This window comes from Hermetia illucens, chromosome 3, assembly GCF_905115235.1.
Source record: "Hermetia illucens chromosome 3, iHerIll2.2.curated.20191125, whole genome shotgun sequence".
NCBI classification, from domain to species: domain Eukaryota; kingdom Metazoa; phylum Arthropoda; class Insecta; order Diptera; family Stratiomyidae; genus Hermetia; species Hermetia illucens.
This window is the reverse complement of record NC_051851.1, coordinates 24,030,367-24,047,892: the sequence shown is the minus strand read 5'-3', so window position 1 is coordinate 24,047,892 and position 17,526 is coordinate 24,030,367. Positions and strand designations below refer to the sequence as shown.

Below are 17,526 nucleotides of genomic sequence, written 5' to 3'. Positions count from 1 at the left end.
TCAGTTCTGTGATCTATTCTCCACTGTAATCAATTATTAGGCGATTAAAATAGCGATTCGGTCATATGATCGGGGATTTTATTGCCTTAGTAACACAAAAACCATTTCCAAAAATCATCCAGTCTTTCTGGTTGCTTCTCTCAGAAATTTTGGTGGAGTTATTTTCAAAACGGGCTGTGAGAATTGAAAAAGTCATTCTGACAAAACTAAATCTTTTGGCTCTAGTGAACAATAGAAATCCTAAACTGAGTACTACTCCAGCAAGACTGAATCTCCCAAAATCATCCCAGAAATACGGTTTGATCGATGCAACCATCTTTTAAGGACATCCCTCACCTTAAAATCCGAAAATACAACCGAATCTCATCACCTAATCCTAACGCATTCAAAAACCTTCACTATCCAGTCCCATATATCCTTCAATTTATTCAAAAATAATTGGTTACCATAGCATATTGACATTTGTTGCTTAGTTTCCACCTTGACAAATCTAATTCGCCCATCTTTCATTTTTTCCAGATATCAACGTCACCCGATCAAAATTTTCGCACACCCACATGGAAATGACTTGAAGAAAATCTAAGTTTCGCGGAAGAAAAATTACCAGTGAATCTAGATTAAGCCAATTCTAAACGTTATCGTCAATACTCCTTAAAAACCAAACCTTTTGACAAACAATTGCTCAAAAAGAATGAGCAACCAAAATCGAGCCTAGTGAAATCCAACAAAATCGCGGACGGAACGAAGATCTACTTCGTTCAAGATAGATTTTTTTCGTTTTTAGTTAATCCATCGGAAAAATTAATACATAGAAGTGTAGTCGTAAATTATAATTTTTTAGATTTAATTTGACATAAAAAATTCAAAAAATGAATATGTCAGTGCCATTCATCGATGAAAATTTAGTATTTATTTATAAAGAAGTTGTAACCACATATCTGCCGGATTTCGTGAAAGAATTCCATTATACGCCATGGATATTTTCACTGCTGGGATCAGCCCTTATAGGGCTAAGTGGAATATTGCCGTTAGCGATCATACCTGCGTTCAATAATGAGAAGGACACGAAAGACTTTAAAGATCGTGAGTATTTTCTTGAATATGATTTCAAATTTTCCTTTATTAAAATCTAATTTAAGCGATCAGTATTTTTAGTCTGCAGATATCTCTGAGCTCGGGTGACACAGACTTTAAATAGGCTTGGCGCAGACTAGACTTCATTGTGTTATGGAGATAAGACAAAAGGCGTTAGACAAATCCTTTTAATCTTCTTTAATATCCAGTAATCCCTAGCAACAATGGTGTCTAAATCGGGAGAAACCAAGTTTCCTAATTCAGTTATTCTACCTAAAAATGAAACTTTGAATGATAAGTGGTTTTGAAATCTATTGTTTGACTGACTCTTTTGTGTTGAATAAAGTATGAAGTTTCTCCTTATCTTAGAATACTGTTATCTCCGAAGATTCTTCCACTTTCAGATAATGTTTCTCTGAATAGATTTTTGCAAGTATAGCAGAACTGAGCCCCGAAACACTGATACTGGCATCTTTTATCCTCTAAACCCCCCTACCCGGAATGCATAATTAAACTAATAAATTCCATGACATTTCGGTCATGCCAGCTAATTCTCCACTTGTAATACCAAACTGTCGATACATCATGGCCTTTACTAGAAAGTCAGTAACAGCGCCCTATCCAAGTTACCTCAAACAAATGGTCAACAGCTTACAATGCTTTAATTTTTTTCCAGTTTTCGAATATTCGGCCCACTGTTGCGGACAACTGCTCATCCTGAGTCCCGGCGTCTAAAATATTTTGCCGGGGCTGCATCAGATACAAGTTGAGATGATAACGTCCCCCTTGGTTAACTAACGAAGAACGATAATACAGATCCTATAATTATATGTTTCCATAAGCCACCCCAAGCGCGTCAACCATGCCTACACATCATCCCTGTCGATTCTTGGCAATGTATTCAATTCGCTCCATGATTTTCCGAGGAGCTTACACTTTTCCTCCACTGTTCTGCGCACCTTATCGCGATAACCAGTCAGACTAAGAGCTTTGCTTTTATTGGTGTTTATCTTCAATCCTCATTCTCTATATCCTTTACTGTAACTGTTTTCGATATTTCACCGTAACTATGGTGAATAACATTATGTGCCTTAGAGAAAGGAACGTCAATTATTCGTGTCGTTTTCCTTATTACCCGCCCTAAATAGTTTTTTTCTTTCGAATAGAGGAAACTAAACTGCAAGATATAATGAACGGGATGTTCATTACATCTTGCAGTGTAGTTCCCGTCCTCTTCTTTTTCTTCATACAGCATGTTTCGATCCTTGGTTTCTCGATTGGATTCCCTACAGCTCCCTCAATTCAATGGTCATCTCCGCCAGGCCCCTAATGATTAAACGCTGCTGGCGTCGGCTGAGGCCTACATTCGCTTTCTTGGGTTCCCAACCAATCTGAAGCCATTGATTTGTCCTTTGAGTATCTTTTTAGGTATTCTTCAGTTGTCCATACATGACCAATCTATTGGAGCTTTCGCAATGCTATTACTTTAAAGACGGGACGTTACCATACATCGCACAACTCTCTGTTTTACCTGACGCGCCATCTTTCCTCTTGAACTGCGCCAAGAGGGTTTGGCAGTTTTTGAAATTTGTTTGACATAAAAAAGAAGAGCGATAAGATACTAATATCGTTGCGTGCGCTTCGACTCATATTAACTTAAGGACCAGCGTAGTTTTGGGATCAGCAGGAATTTTTATAATTTATAATTAACTTGAAAAGACTATCCAACCCAAAGCGACGCCCTTGGGCTCGGTTAGGACGATCAGTACTCGTACGAAAATCGCACCAATAATAATCAAGCAAGCAATAGCTGTTACAAATAACAATCAATTCGCTATTCTATACCACATCACGAAACAGTTCCCAGGTGGCCGTAAATCTTTCCATGGTTTCGTGAGTCATGTTAACAATAGATTTCTCATCCATGATAAGCACCTGAAACGGCGGAATAAATACTTTACGATTCCTAATGGTAAAACATCCGGTAAAGTTTTAGCTATTGCGTATAACGACTCCTTCTCCAAACAAAAGTATAAATTTGGCCATCAACGCGCCCCCCACGGGTTCACGCTCACACTCCTCCTCTACTGCTCTATACCAAGTATCCTTGGGGCGACCCATTCGTCCGCCACCTTGGGAGAGTGGATTCCACTGAATGGCGTAGCCAGCAATGAAATTGTCGCTCCTCCTTAATATGTGACCTATCCACTGCCACTTCCGTCTTCCTATGGCATTGCGTCGGTGCGCCGAACAAGCTGTTCGTTTGAGATAGTGTCTAGCCAGCGAATTCCGATGATACGACCCAGACAGGTATTGACGAAAGCTTGGAGATTTGCAGTAACAGTGGAGTTCACTTTCCATTTGCGACTCCCAAATAGCAACACAGAAAGAACACTAGCACAGAACAGTCTCAACTTGATCTTGTTGTTGACATAATTGCATTTCCAGATTTCCAGACTAGCCAGTAAAAGCGGATCTAGCGCTGTTAATTCATTGGCAAAGATCCGGTTCAGTGCCACCGTCGGCAAAAACGACGCTTCCTAGATATACATATTAATCAACGCCTTCGATGCTCTGCCTATCAATACAAATATGGAGAGTACTGAGAACATAAGTTTTATTGGTGTTTATTTCCATTCCAACTCTAATTGACTCCCTTTCCAAATCCAGAACTACTTGGCCAAGGTCCATGACTCGGTGAAAGAATAAAAAGATGTCATCAGCGTAGTCGAGGTGTTTGAAGAAAGATGTGATAGTCCATTAAACTGATCCATTTCGACCGGATAAGACAAGAAGAATGTCACCGATAACAAGAAGAAATAATATCGGTGACAGGATGCAGTTTTGGCGGACTCCGCCTTGGACCTCAAAATCCTCCAAGATTTTACCTAGGTGCAGCACTTGACATTTTGCACCATTATATGTAGCTCAGATAATAGCTACTTCCACAATGCCCCTCCTCCGTAGAGCACTCCTCCTCTGTTCACGCTTTTGAAGCCCTTCTTGAAATTTATGAAGAGCAGGTGAAGTCAAGCTCTAAACTCCGCGCACAATTCGAAAATGATCCGTAATACGTAGTGAAGACCAGCCAATTCTCTGTCGATTAAGCTTGTTCTTTGATGCGTTGCAGGATTATTTCAGTTATCATCTTTGCAACAGCAGGGAGCACGCAGATACCCCTCCAATTGTCATACGCAAAACGGGCGTCCTTTGGAATCTTAACGATTACCCCCTTCTTCCACTCTGTCGGAAAGGTCACAAATTCCCAAGATTTCCATACGAGTAGAAGTTGCAGATTTGCAGTACCTACAAGTGCAGCAATAAATAAGTCTGGGGGAGGCCGTAAAGCCCAGCGTTGAATGCGTTGATGGCTGAAATGATTTCTCTTCTGTTAGGAGGAACAGCCAGTGTCTACATTTCATTTGTTTCCAGCTCTTCAGTTGCTCGACATCGCGGCTCAACCTGAGTCAACCGTTAACGTCCTTTACAGGACCATCGAAAGATTTGCGACCACATCCAATTTTTTTCGTGACAGTTCTGAGGATATTTCGATCTGAGACAGGTTCTGCCTCCGTAACCAGCGGGGAATTCCCTTTTTGTCGCGGCGCGCACTACGTGGAACTTCTCGGAATTTCGCTCGCAGCTTTCAATAACCTTGGAGGTCGCAGCTCTCCAATCCTGCAAAAAGTGGCGACGCAACATGCAAGAGAATGTAAGTGACCACCAGACGGTACTTTCCTCGTTCAAGGCTGATGTCAGTGCTTCTTTTGTTACGCACATCCAGAAGACAACTCCTATATCGACAGTTGGTCGAAGTGACTAATCTGATTGTTTGTTCGGTGTCGGGTCAGTGAAACTCTATTTGCCTTATGGTAAACTCTGCTCGATCAATGTGCCAAGTGGGTTACTCAGTGTATCTCCCATTCGAGCAGCAAGATAGCTTTCCCACTATCGAGCGACAGCTGCATCATATAAGCGGTCGATGTTGAACTTGTGGCAGACGCAACACGCAATCGAATGTAAGCGACCATCAGATGGTGATCCCTTCATCTCCCCACATCCAGGAGTCAACTTCTGAATCTACTATTGATCGTGAAGTGCTCGACCTGATTGCTCGTACAGTGTCGGTCAGTTGAAACCCAACTAACCTTGTGGCTATGCTACCAATAACGAGGCGATGCAAGTTGCAATTATGATATTTCTTAACCTGGGTCAGAATCTTGCTGAACGCGTTTATCTATAGCGTGTTGGCCTCCGGCAACGGTATGCCGCGGGAATATCAGCTAAATACCCCCCTGTCATCAAAAAACTACCCTTCGAATAAGCCCTCTCCCTCTAGCGGCTTAAGGAGCCTTCAAGTCAAGGAATTCCTTTAACTATCTACCAGTGCTCCCTGTGTCTGCATAACGTTGCTGACGAAACCTATTCCAACCTTCGCAAGAGAAAAAATGTGTTCGACGTCGTCTACAGCTCCATTACAGAGCACAAAATCAGGAGATCGTGCCTTCCCAATCTTGTACAGGTAAGACTGAAAATCTTCATGTCCATTTAGAAGTTGGAAAGGGAAATAGTCAATCTCAACATGCTTTCGTTTCAGCCACGAATCTAAATTGCCGATGAGTTGTGCAGTCCATCTACCTCTTGGCTCATTTTGGCACCCGGTAAATGTGCATTGACGTTCTTCACGAGCAGTCAAGCCTCTTTAAGTCTTCTTAAAGGTAACATTACAATCGTGATGCGTGATGTGAATGTCAAGATGGGCTCTGATAACACCTTGCTCGGGAATGTGTGTCCAACGACAATGGTGAAAGGTTAATAGCGGTCTGCAACTTTCATAGGTTAGATTTAGTTGCCTCCGGAATATGCGTCAGAAAAGAGGTGGTGACATCGACCTCGGAAGGAATGATCACCTGACAGTCGCCTACCATTTTTTACATTCTCGGGAAAACAGCCACGGCCTCCCCTCCATCCTCACGATGCAGCCGTCGTCAAGCAATAGGAAAACATACACAGAAACGGCACAAATTCTAAAGCACTTGCCCGAGAACATTAATGAACACTGGTAGGTGAAGCTGTCGGCCGCTACCATAGCAAATTACGAGAAACATGTTTGCATTGTTGAATGAAGCAAAAACTTCCGCAAATAGTAACGACTCCTCTGGTCTACTCTGCTCTTATTTCTCTTGGGGGTTTACCTTCTTTTGTGGCTTCGTAACAATTGTTTTCCGTGTAGGGTTATCAGCCCTACCCACCCCCTAACCTCTAGAACCAGTTGCTGGTACATTCCGTACCGTTTTTAGGCGAGGGAGACTCGTTTTCCTCCCAGGTTTCACCAACTCGAGATGGAGATAGGGTTTGGTAGTAAAACTGTTGGTGTTGGATCAGTAAGTGTTTCCCAGATTTTATGTTTCATCATGAGTTCCAATCTACGTTTCGCCCCGCGACCTATACTGATACTGATCATATGTTGGGAAGCTGTTCAATGATTCGTTGCCATGTAAAATCATTGCGACTATTGTTTGCAGCAAACTAATCCGCCTCTGACCTCATCATGCCCTAGGGAGGGTTATGGAATCCAATGTCTGTGATAAAGGCTCAGCCTCCCTTCTCTACTCCATGAACCTCCGACAATGTTGCTGCCGGTCCTCGAGTATAGTAACGCATTTGAAACAAATAAACTGTCCTTTTCCAATGTGACACCAATATTTCCTGTAACAATCGTGTCACGTAAGGAATTCCATCAGATAGTTACTCAATTTCTCGTATCTTTTCTCGATCTATTTCTCAATCAAAGGATCATCGTATGAGTGTAACGGTCCTTTTGAGAATTATCCCATCGTTGTTACCATCTTCTGCACAGTTCCTTTCTAGTGGCTTTTTGGAAGTTTGTCATCACATTCGTAGAGATAGTGGGATCGAGTGAGCTGCTCGTGCATACGCTTTCGATCAGTTCTTATACTGGGGGACTGGGCGACGGAGAACACAGCGTCCCTAAATTGCCACGTTGGCAGAGAGCATAACTCTCGACGTCTACTGAAGATGATATACCAAGGGCACACATGGTGACATTGCACTGCTGTACTATACCCGCTAGACATCTGTATCATGATTTGCCGGTATACCACTTCAGTTTCACAACATTGTCTATTGTTCAATTGCTTTTATCCTTCCAATATTAGACATTTTCCTTGAATGAAGTTCAATGATCACCAGCCAGAAAGTTGACAGTATTGGTTTTTTTACGATTGGTATATGTACCGCCAGCGTCTTTTCTCCCCCCGGGTGAAGTTTGACCTTTCATAGCTACGAATTGGTGGCACTTCCATGTGTTTTGACCACTCGGGATATCTCGCAATTATATCCAGCTATTAATGATGCGTCCTCTCTTATGCTCCACAGAAGGGTTCACAATGCGGAACTTTAAAGAATACCTGCTGTCAAATATATTCTTTCGATCCGTTGTTCGTCTCGCACCAAAGAAATCGCTCCGAGAAATTTTAGTTAACTGAAACAAGTACCCCAACTCCAGTTGGCCAAATTGAATGCATTCCTGACACCCAACGGCGCAACCGCGCAGCACTTACTAGCCGTTATTGCCTCCCGAGTCAGATCCACGGCAGTTGTTATGACATCGACTATACACAGGGCACGCCGAAATCCTTACCGTCGCTCTGGTAGACCACTCACAAGCTTGATAAACGGGATTTGCCTGTTGTATATCAGCCTCTCTAAAACATTATCCATAGTGCCTAAAAAAACAAATAGAACGGTATGAAGAGATGTGAGATGTACCAAGTAATTTTTGGGGCTTTAATAGCGGTTCCAATTTCTGCCTCCACTGGTGGAAAACAGTTCTTACGACAGGCTTGGTTATGAACCACTCTGGTTTTAGCGGCCAATTTAGAGGTTTTATTCAGAGCTAATTAACTACGCAGATTTCTCATAGTTTCTCTTCAATAAACTCAGGGATCAATTATGGATGACGTGAGAATGTGTTAGAAAAATAAAGCTTCGGTCGAAAAATTACGGTGTTAAAATCGGATTTTCCAGACCCTTCGTTTTTTCTTTTACCTTCTTCTGTGGCAAATATTGAACGACCCGAAAGGTTCTCTACAGGAAAACTGTTTCGCTACCTTACTCACGCTCATATGTGAACAACCAATGATTTCCGGGAAAAATGTTCGCTGCATACCTGTTTGCCAAGATGATTGTATCTACCAGAAATGACAAAGAAAAACAATTCCGCCAATCTAAACGGTTTGCATATCTACCATCGTTTCGATTATCTTGCCTGATGTTGCCTGTCAGTTTCCTCTCTTAATTAGTATGAAGAAAAAAAATCGTTTGTGTTACAAGAAGTTCGCCGTTGATCAAATCTCATGAAAATTGTTTCACAAAAATTGACAACCACGTCCATTTCGGTTACGAGCCAAATCATCAGAATATTTTTCAGCTTTGCCTTGAGATCAGCAGGCCCTTAAAAAAATGTTGGTTGCTCATTTTTATCAATCCGTCAAGCAGACTGTATACAAGAAATTAAACTCCCAGCGCCTTCTTCGAAATTTTATGGGGAGAAAAATCATTGCACATCTTCGACTACGCCGGTAATTGCGGGAAAAAAATTCCGCGCGTAAGGTTTAGTGTTAATGCCGTGCGCCCACGTGGTTGTGGGTATGTGGCATTGCACAGCTTGTTTATAGCTTGTCACATGAGATGGGGAAACACACTAGAAAACCATCCAAGCGCCATCGACACACGGGCACACCAATAACAACTACAGGGGTCAAAGATACGCAATGACATTGCGTGCGCCTTTGCCGCTGGATTTGCTGCTCCTGTATACAGTCTGCTTGCATTCCGCAGAGACAACATGGCTGCGAATTATGACCAACGAAACCGCTTGGTTGAAGTGTGATTTAGTATTAAGGGGTCATTTCTTCTTGTCGATCGAAGGAGTCTAAAATGCTAAAGATAAGTAGAGGGGAACCGAGTAGGTGCCGGTCAAGAGAAAGTCTTTAATATTTTCTCTGAAGAGGCCGTGGGAGATTGGCAGATGTCTTTCTTATTTAACTATTTTATTCCCGTAACTATCAAGCAACGAATCCACTAAAGTAGTGTATTCTCTCTACAATTTCTTATAGGACTTTTCCTAGTACAAATCACAGCAACTTATATACTAACCTATCGCAACCCACTTAACTAAACGACCTTTTCTTATCACCGAGCACAGATCTCCTGCACATAATTCTTATCATGAGCCTCTACAAATAAATTAATACTTTCAGTGATTTCTGTAGAATCCCGAAAATCCAGCATTGAATACGAACTGCTGCTCGCGGTGTTTTTTCTATCGCTCGATATCAATTAAATTTTTAATTCTTATCAATTACATGCAATCTGGCTCGTAACTTACTTGAAAGTCACCACAGTTTCGCTAATCGATCGTTTTCATAGACATTAAGTGCGCAACGATGCGCGAATCAATTAAATTTTGAGTGACAAGGCTTTTTCTGGATTGCAATTTTCTCTATCAATGGATTAATGCATTGGATTTGAAAGGGGAGAAAAGTCGCCCCATCGTTTGGACAATTGGGCTTTGATAGACGTGTGATATTTCAATGGAGAGTACTTTTTATTACTGGGAAGATATATGATATTCGAAGGTAGATTAGTTGAGTCGAGAGCTTTTTGAATGAAACGCAGACTTGTTGAGAAAAAATGTATTATTTATTTGTTTAGTATCTTTTGAGTTCTATGCACTTCATCGAGCATGTCTCCAACTGTTTCATCTCTTGTAAATAGTCAAGTTTATTGAGATTAAATAATACCCTCCACGGAAACTGTTAACACCATTTATTACTAAACAATCGCCAAATACAATTCATGAAAGCTCGTTACGAACGCGTGCGTATTGTCTGGAGGTTACGTTTCGACTCTTCTCGATTCCTCTTCTTCGACTCTTCTCGATTCCTCTTCTTCGACTCGATCATCGTGCCTCTGGCGGATAACTCCGCAATTCTACATCACTCCCTCCGCAGTGATGGCGGGTCAGCTGGCGAGTTTTGTTGCTGCACAGACTGGGCTGGCGTAGACGGCAGCTGCGCGAAAAGTGGCTCATAACGGGATCGGATCATGGTCTGGTGAAAAGCTGGATGGAGGCGAGTTTGCGCTAAACCCGCTGATTGCACCGCCGAAAATGACTCACAAGGTGGCGTGGATGGGGCGACCTCTGCAGCCGGGAGAAACGCGGGTTTTAATCGCTCGGTTGAGACATTGACTTGCTTGCCTTTGATTTCAACAAAATAGACCGCGGGGGATACCCTTTTGAGAACCCGGTGCGGACCGGTGTAACGCTGGGTCAACGATTTCCTCACGGCGTCTACTCGCACAAAAACGTGTGAACAAGAACTCAAATCTTTGTAATCGAAAGGCATTCTGTTGTTGCGATGAACCATTAAACGTGGACGCAATTCTCGCATGTGCTCCCGCAGCTTGATGACGAAATTACACTGGTTGACGTTATCGTTATCGTCGACGAACCATTCGCCGGGTAACCGGACTTTCTAGGCGATGCGCCGAGGTCTTCCTTGATACTATTTCGAAGACCGATTAATACCATCGGCAGCAGCTGGATCCAATTGGCTTTACCTTTGCGGCACATTATAGATGCTTTTAACGACCCATGCCACCGCTCAATTGCTCCGTTGGACGCTGGATGGTACGGGGTGATGCGAATTCGTTTACAACTGTTCAATTTCGCCAGTGACTTGAATAAAACGGATTCGAAATGTGCTCCTTGATCCGTGGTAACGACTGCTGGGGCGCCGTAACGAGATACCCACGTTGCATAGAACGCATTAGCCATCGACTCTGCCGACTGGTCCTTAAGGAGGCAGACCTCAGACCAACGTGAAAACCTGTCCAACATGGTGAGGCAGTATCGGACACCGCCCGAAGGCGCAAATGGTCCGATGACGTCAATATGCACCTGCTGCAAACGCTGGTCTGGCATCGCAAAAGGTTAGATGACGTTTTTGGTATGCCTCGCCACATTAGAACACTGGTATTCGCGTGACCATCGCCAGACGAATTTCTTCGGTACTGCTCGCAAGGTAGAACGTGCGCCAGGGTGTGAATGACGATGGAGAAGATCGAAAACCCGGCTCCGTATACTCCTAGAAAGGACGGGCCCAGGCGTTGGCAGGGAAATGTCGCACCAAATAGTTGAACCTTGGATAGGAACAGCTGTCAGATCCAACGACGTTGTGCCAGTACTCATCACTGATGCAACTCCGAATCGCGGGATTGCTCGTCCGCCAGGTCTTGGGTAAATGCTGGAAATGACGTGTGCTAGTGTATATTGTGAGGATTTTGCGGTTGTACGTGCCGTAGTTCCGCTCGGCTTTTGACAACTTCCGCTGGAAATAAGCAAGCGGCAACAATTGACCGGCCTGCTTCTGCTCGAGGACAGCTCCGACCGCTGCAAATACTCTAATTAATTATTACATATAGATACGTATATATAAAAGACAGAAAAAAATTACAACGGGCCTCTCTAATTTTTTAAGTGACTAGGGATGAAGCCAGAGGATCAAGCTGTAAACGGTTACAACAGATAGCGAATCGACAAAACAGCTGGTAAAAAAATTGTGGCTTACTTCGAAGCAGGGTAGTAATGTGACCATTCGAAACTTCTTTCGCCATGGATAACTGATGAGAACTGGAAAAGAGGTGAAAAAGGAAGAAGTTAGCTGCTCTTATTGTAAGGAACTACGAGAATTGAAAGGATGTCGACCACAATCTTCAAACCTATGAAGCGTATTCTGAGGAGCAAATCTGTCAATCCATGCTGAAAGAAATCAGCAACAGCAAGCTGAATCCATTGCCAAGGTTATCACTCACCATTTATCAGTCCCTAATTTCGGGGTTTTCATGCTCTCATAGGCGACCAGCTTTCTTATGTTCCTGTCTTCCCTGAGCATGGTTATGTAATATCTGTAAATATGGTGACGTTCTTCCAGGATATATTTTACCCAGTCGATGGCTACGGGCTCTCTTAGTTGCTATATCTGCCTTCCCCAAATGCTCAAACAACCTGATACCCACGAGCCTATGAACAGAGACAATATCTATCATAGAAAAAAAAGACCTGGCAGAGATTGCCTCAAGTGGAGTGGTGGCCTTTCATCCCCATAATACTATCGAAATGATGTCCATCGGTGGCAATCTTAATCCACGGAAACAAAAAGTAATCTATCAAAGCCAAGTTTGGTCTTAAGGGAATTGGTATAATTTTACCAAGTTGCTCTTTGCCTATGGTATGGATAGAACAATCAGATAACGACAACCTTCTTTCGAAAGCGAAAGACACGTAAAAAACAGCCTTCATGGTCAGTCCTGGAGATATAAACTTCCTATGGATCATAGCCTCAGGGATAACCCAAATTATCTTTATTTTTTATCAAAACTATATTCACATCTCATCTTGTTTCCAGACGGAAAGGATTTAAATCCTCTCGTAAACAAGGACTACGAGAACACTCAATTGCTGAAATGCAAGCGCTTGTTTGCCGTTAAAATAGGGATCTATGTAAAAAGGTGGAAGCCGCAAGATAATAGTTCAGTTACGAGACAAAAATTGGACAAATTTCTGCCTCAAAAAATTCATTGAAAGATGGCTGCATTGTCATGCAGAAGAATGTCGTTTATTACAAGGGCTTATATGGTTGCCAGTCAAACCTTCGCATAGCGCGTCAGTTATGCCTACGCGTCATCGTACTCGATTCGCTGAAAAGCGCATGAACTCGTTTCTGTGCTGCACCGAGTGCTCTAGAGACAACCCACTCCGGCCATCTTGGGAGAGTGAGTTCCACTTTATGACGTGGCCAGCAATGGAATTGTCCGCCCCCTTAATGTGTGACCTATCCGTTGCCATTTCGCCTTGTCACAATACTTCTAATAAGCAGTAATCACACTCGAAGTTGTTGTCTTGTGATTGTATTTTTCAAGCGCATCTATATACATTGTAGCCTCCAAACAACTTCTGAAATCATCGCGCGCTGCGGCATTTTCCACCATTATTTTTACAATCGCCGAAATCGTGCTTCCTCATCACATGTCTAAGTAAGTGCACCCTGGCATTGAGATCACCCATAACGATCCTAATGTCACTTTTAGGAAGCCTCTCCTGAACAGCATATAATTGCTCATCGGAAATCCCGTTGGTGCCTAGCACTGCACAATTGTGATGCTCCCTAACTTGGAACGGAATCTCACAGTCAGAAGTCCCCCAGAAACTGGCTCCCAGATCACCAGAGCGGTACTGGCTCTTGAAAGGCTCCAGTAGACTTTCGCCGGTTTCCGAGGATCGACATTCTTGCCAGCCTTTGCTTTTGTGGGGCCCGACGTGACGCTTTTGGGTTAGAAGTACTAGGGCTGGTACTCACTACAACCACTGTGACGACAACGGATTCCAAACTATAAACCCGTCCGCCTGTCACCTCCTCCCGGAAGGCCCTGTTGTTGATTTCAGCACCACGGTACTACGGCTGGCGCCGTTCGTACTGCTTTCGGCGGTTATCGTCTCCTGTCTAGATAACGTTTTATCCCACGATGATAAGCCTGGCATCAACACATCTTCTATCGGCAACTTTTTGTATTTATTTGTTGAGTTCATGTCTTGGTCCCATGAGTAGTCCGGGAAAAATGTCCACTTTGGCTTGTATGACCCCTAGAGTAAGGGTTTTATTTGAAACTGAAGGGGTCCAAGGTATTCAGATTTCGGATATTGAAGACGATGTTTCCCATTGGCCACGCAGCACTCGACATATGCTGTACCACCTTGGCTTGGGGTTCTGTTAGCAGCTGTTCCTGTGTAAGGAGGACGATCCCCGGGCTGTTGCTTCGGCTCATCCCCCGCCAGATCCGCTTGCCCTTGGCACACGACCAGCAGGCAAACAAATCCTTGTCAGTTGAATGAGCCTACTCCCAGCCCGGTTCTACACTCTCTTAGTCCGTCCGAAGATTATATATAACGGCCATCACGTGGAGGTCGTGTGAGGATTGGCCGAATAATGCAACCTTAACCTGCAGCATAATCAGACCAGGCCGCCTTTGTTACAGAGAATATTGCATTTTTTGAGTTTAATATGATATAATAATAATTTAATTTAATTCGTTGATACTATTCAGAGCAATAAATCCATTTTCCTCTCTCATTTTTAGCCGCGGAATCTAAATCTCTCAAGGTGCTTCTTAGTTTTGCTGTCGGCGGACTCCTAGGCGATGTATTTTTACATTTGCTCCCAGAAGCGTGGAGTACAGACGTAGCAGCCGTCGGTAAATATAATTTACTCATAATAAAACCATTTTATCCTAACCCAATTTTTCTTCAGATCCAAACAGTCATCCATCGCTGCGTAGCGGGCTTTGGGTCCTCTCCGGCGTCCTGATATTCACAATTGTCGAAAAGATCTTCTCAGGATACGCTAACGCAGATGTAGATAATCCACAACCTAAATGCGTCGAGATCGCGAATTGCTTACTTCGTAAGTCCGGCGGCAAAGTGGAACATGGCCAGAAATCGACAGGTTGTGTAGCGAACGGTTCCTGTGATATTGAAGATGTTCCCAATGGTTGTTACCTACGTGAACGCGAAAAGAAGGAAAAGGAACCAAAAAAGATTGCTGGGTACTTAAATTTGCTTGCCAATTCTATTGATAACTTCACACATGGCTTGGCTGTTGCGGGATCGTTTTTGGTCTCATTTCGGCATGGAGTTTTGGCAACATTCGCGATTTTGTGTAAGGAAATTGTTTAATATGTTTTAAGGTCAGAGGGTGACTTTCGATATTTTTCTTTTCAGTGCATGAAATTCCACACGAAGTTGGGGACTTTGCCATTCTGTTACGGTCGGGCTTCAGCAGGTGGGACGCAGCTCGGGCACAGTTACTTACAGCTGGGGCGGGACTCATGGGAGCCTTAGTGGCAATTTTCGGTAGTGGAGCGACTTCAGCATTAGGTAAGTTATTGCAGTTTTTTAAATGCTGATTGAAATTTGCATGATTTGGAAGTATCTTTTTTCTTTAAAGTCGATATTCAGAACATTTGGCTCATTAGATCCATTTAATTTATTTTACAGAGGCCAAGACTTCATGGATCATGCCATTCACCGCAGGCGGTTTCCTTCACATAGCCATGGTGACAGTATTACCTGATTTACTCAAGGAAGAAGATCCTCGTGAATCTATCAAACAATTCGTTTCCCTAATATTCGGAATACTCTTAATGGCCGTGATGACAGTACTCTTCGAATCATAATTATTTCCTTCTTCACTTTTGTATGTAGAAATCTTTTAGAACTCGACCAGAATGAAGGTCGACCCCCAAAACACGCCTAAAGAAGAACAATAGAAAATCCATTTTCTTTCAATTAAAATAAGAGCCAATGTCCTTGCAAGCACTGCTGCATTGTTTTCAACAGACTGTCGTACATTTTACATATGTCCTGTTCACGTAACACAGAATATTCTTTTTGTTCACATTATGTGCAATAAAATAAGTGGGATTCCTTTACTTAACAATTTATTCGTTCCGCATTGTTGCTATTGCAGAGATTCGATACAAGAACGAAGGATTTTAGTTCGTTTTTCCCTTGCTTAGATGAATAGGATTTTGTTTTGCTTTAGATACATACGAATTGCGTGTAAATAGTTGTAAATCGGCGTTTACAGCACAACCCTTAAAGAAGAACAACCGAAGAAGGAGAATATATTTTGTTATTGATTTATAGTAATCAAGTTAAAGTTTTGTATAAATGTTTAAGGAGAAAGCCATTAGGATATCGATTAAGTGTAAAGCGCTCAGAGCTGAGATAAGTATTCGTAGAAATGGATAAAATGTAGAATGAGTTGGATACATCCAATGATTGGAATCAGAACGATTGTAAGCGGAGAGAAAAGGAGTAGATTTTCTCGCTAACCGTGTAGACGAAGTAGGAATGGAAGTACAGGAAATATAATATTTTCTCTTAGATTGTGATAATCGTTACAAGATGTTATGTTAAAATAAAGTGTAAATATAAAACAAAAATTAATTAATACGTGTGTATTTCTTTTTCGTTTTTCCATCGTGTATAAGTTTGTTGTCCTACACCTTCAACTTGTGCTCAAGGTGTGGGACAACGAATTAATGTCTGACGACTGGCAAAGAGGCATTATCTGTTCCATACATAAAAAGGGAGATATCACGCAGTGCAACAATTATAGAGGTATCACGTTGTTGAGTACCATCTATAAGATATTCTCCTCTATCTTGATAGGCTGGATAGCCCCACACGCCCAGAGTATCATTGGCCCATACCTAAGAGGCGTTACTCCAGGCAAATCAGCAACAGATCAGATTTTCTCTTTGCGGCAAGCGATGGAAAATCTGTTGGAATATGGACATCAGTTGCACCATCTTTTCATCGGCTATAAAGCCGCCTCTGAGAGCATAGCCAGGGTAAAACCGTACACGGCCATGAGAGAAAAGTAGCAGGATCACTCTCAAGACAATTCGACATCAACAATGGTCTACGACAAGAGGATGCCCTATGCGTCCTCTTTAATCTGGCCAACGAGAAGTGATCCGTGATGCTGAGGTAAATGCGAGGGGTACGATCCTCTTTAAGTCCACCCAACTACTGGCCTATACTGGCGATGTCGACATCATGGGAAGAACGACCCGAGACGTACAAACTGCCCTCATCCAGATCGAGCAGGCGGCGCGAGATCTTGAGCTGCACATCAATGAAGGCAAGACAAAATATAGTTGTGGATAAAATCCGGCTCAATAGGTTACGGTGGGCAGGTCACTTAATCCGTATGGATGAGGATGATTGAACCCGGAAAGTCTATAAGGGCAATATCTATTGTAGAAAAAGAAGACGAGGCAGACCCTGCCTAAGATGGAGCGATGACATATGTCAGAAAGCCAGACAGCTTTTAGGATATCGACTTGGTGGACCTCGGCGCAACCACTGACGACTATTAAGGGTTGAATCTAGTCGCACTACTTAATAGCCGCGGACCTTAGACGGCGGATTCTCACCACTTGTCTCCCAAGTCAAGGAGGATTTGGCCTGCCTATAACAAAACCTGATCGCCAGAGCTCTGAAGATCTGAACCGGTTGGACTCTGCACTATTGCTTTTATCACAGCCGCCATGGTCTTAACATTTTGTGGCATAAAAACGGCGTAGCATAGCGCTAATAGGACTCCTCGCCGCGACCGACTGATTACTTGCTTACCAACCATCTACACTTTCAAGTCGCTCATTATTAGTGGAGGGCTAGACTACACTAGCTGCCATATCAATTACGCAAAGGCTTTTGACAGCAACCCGCACACGTGGCCAATGCCCTACGTCTACATCGCAACGATCCCAAACTAGTACGGTATTTGGCTTGGTCGA

At 43.0% G+C, this 17,526-nt stretch overlaps 1 protein-coding gene across 1 annotated transcript in view; it reads left to right on the top strand.

Annotated features, from left to right (window-relative positions):
- Positions 1-16,174, top strand: part of LOC119651061 (zinc transporter ZIP13 homolog) — a 47,733-nt gene extending 31,559 nt beyond the window's left edge. The window contains exons 2-6 of the mRNA XM_038054393.1: positions 520-1,083; positions 14,299-14,412; positions 14,469-14,876; positions 14,939-15,094; positions 15,215-16,174. Of these exons, the coding sequence (XP_037910321.1) occupies positions 870-1,083; positions 14,299-14,412; positions 14,469-14,876; positions 14,939-15,094; positions 15,215-15,393 (1,071 nt within the window). The 5' untranslated portion in view covers positions 520-869 and the 3' untranslated portion in view covers positions 15,394-16,174. The remainder of the gene's footprint in view (positions 1-519; positions 1,084-14,298; positions 14,413-14,468; positions 14,877-14,938; positions 15,095-15,214) is intronic.
- The last annotated feature ends 1,352 nt before the right edge of the window (positions 16,175-17,526 follow it).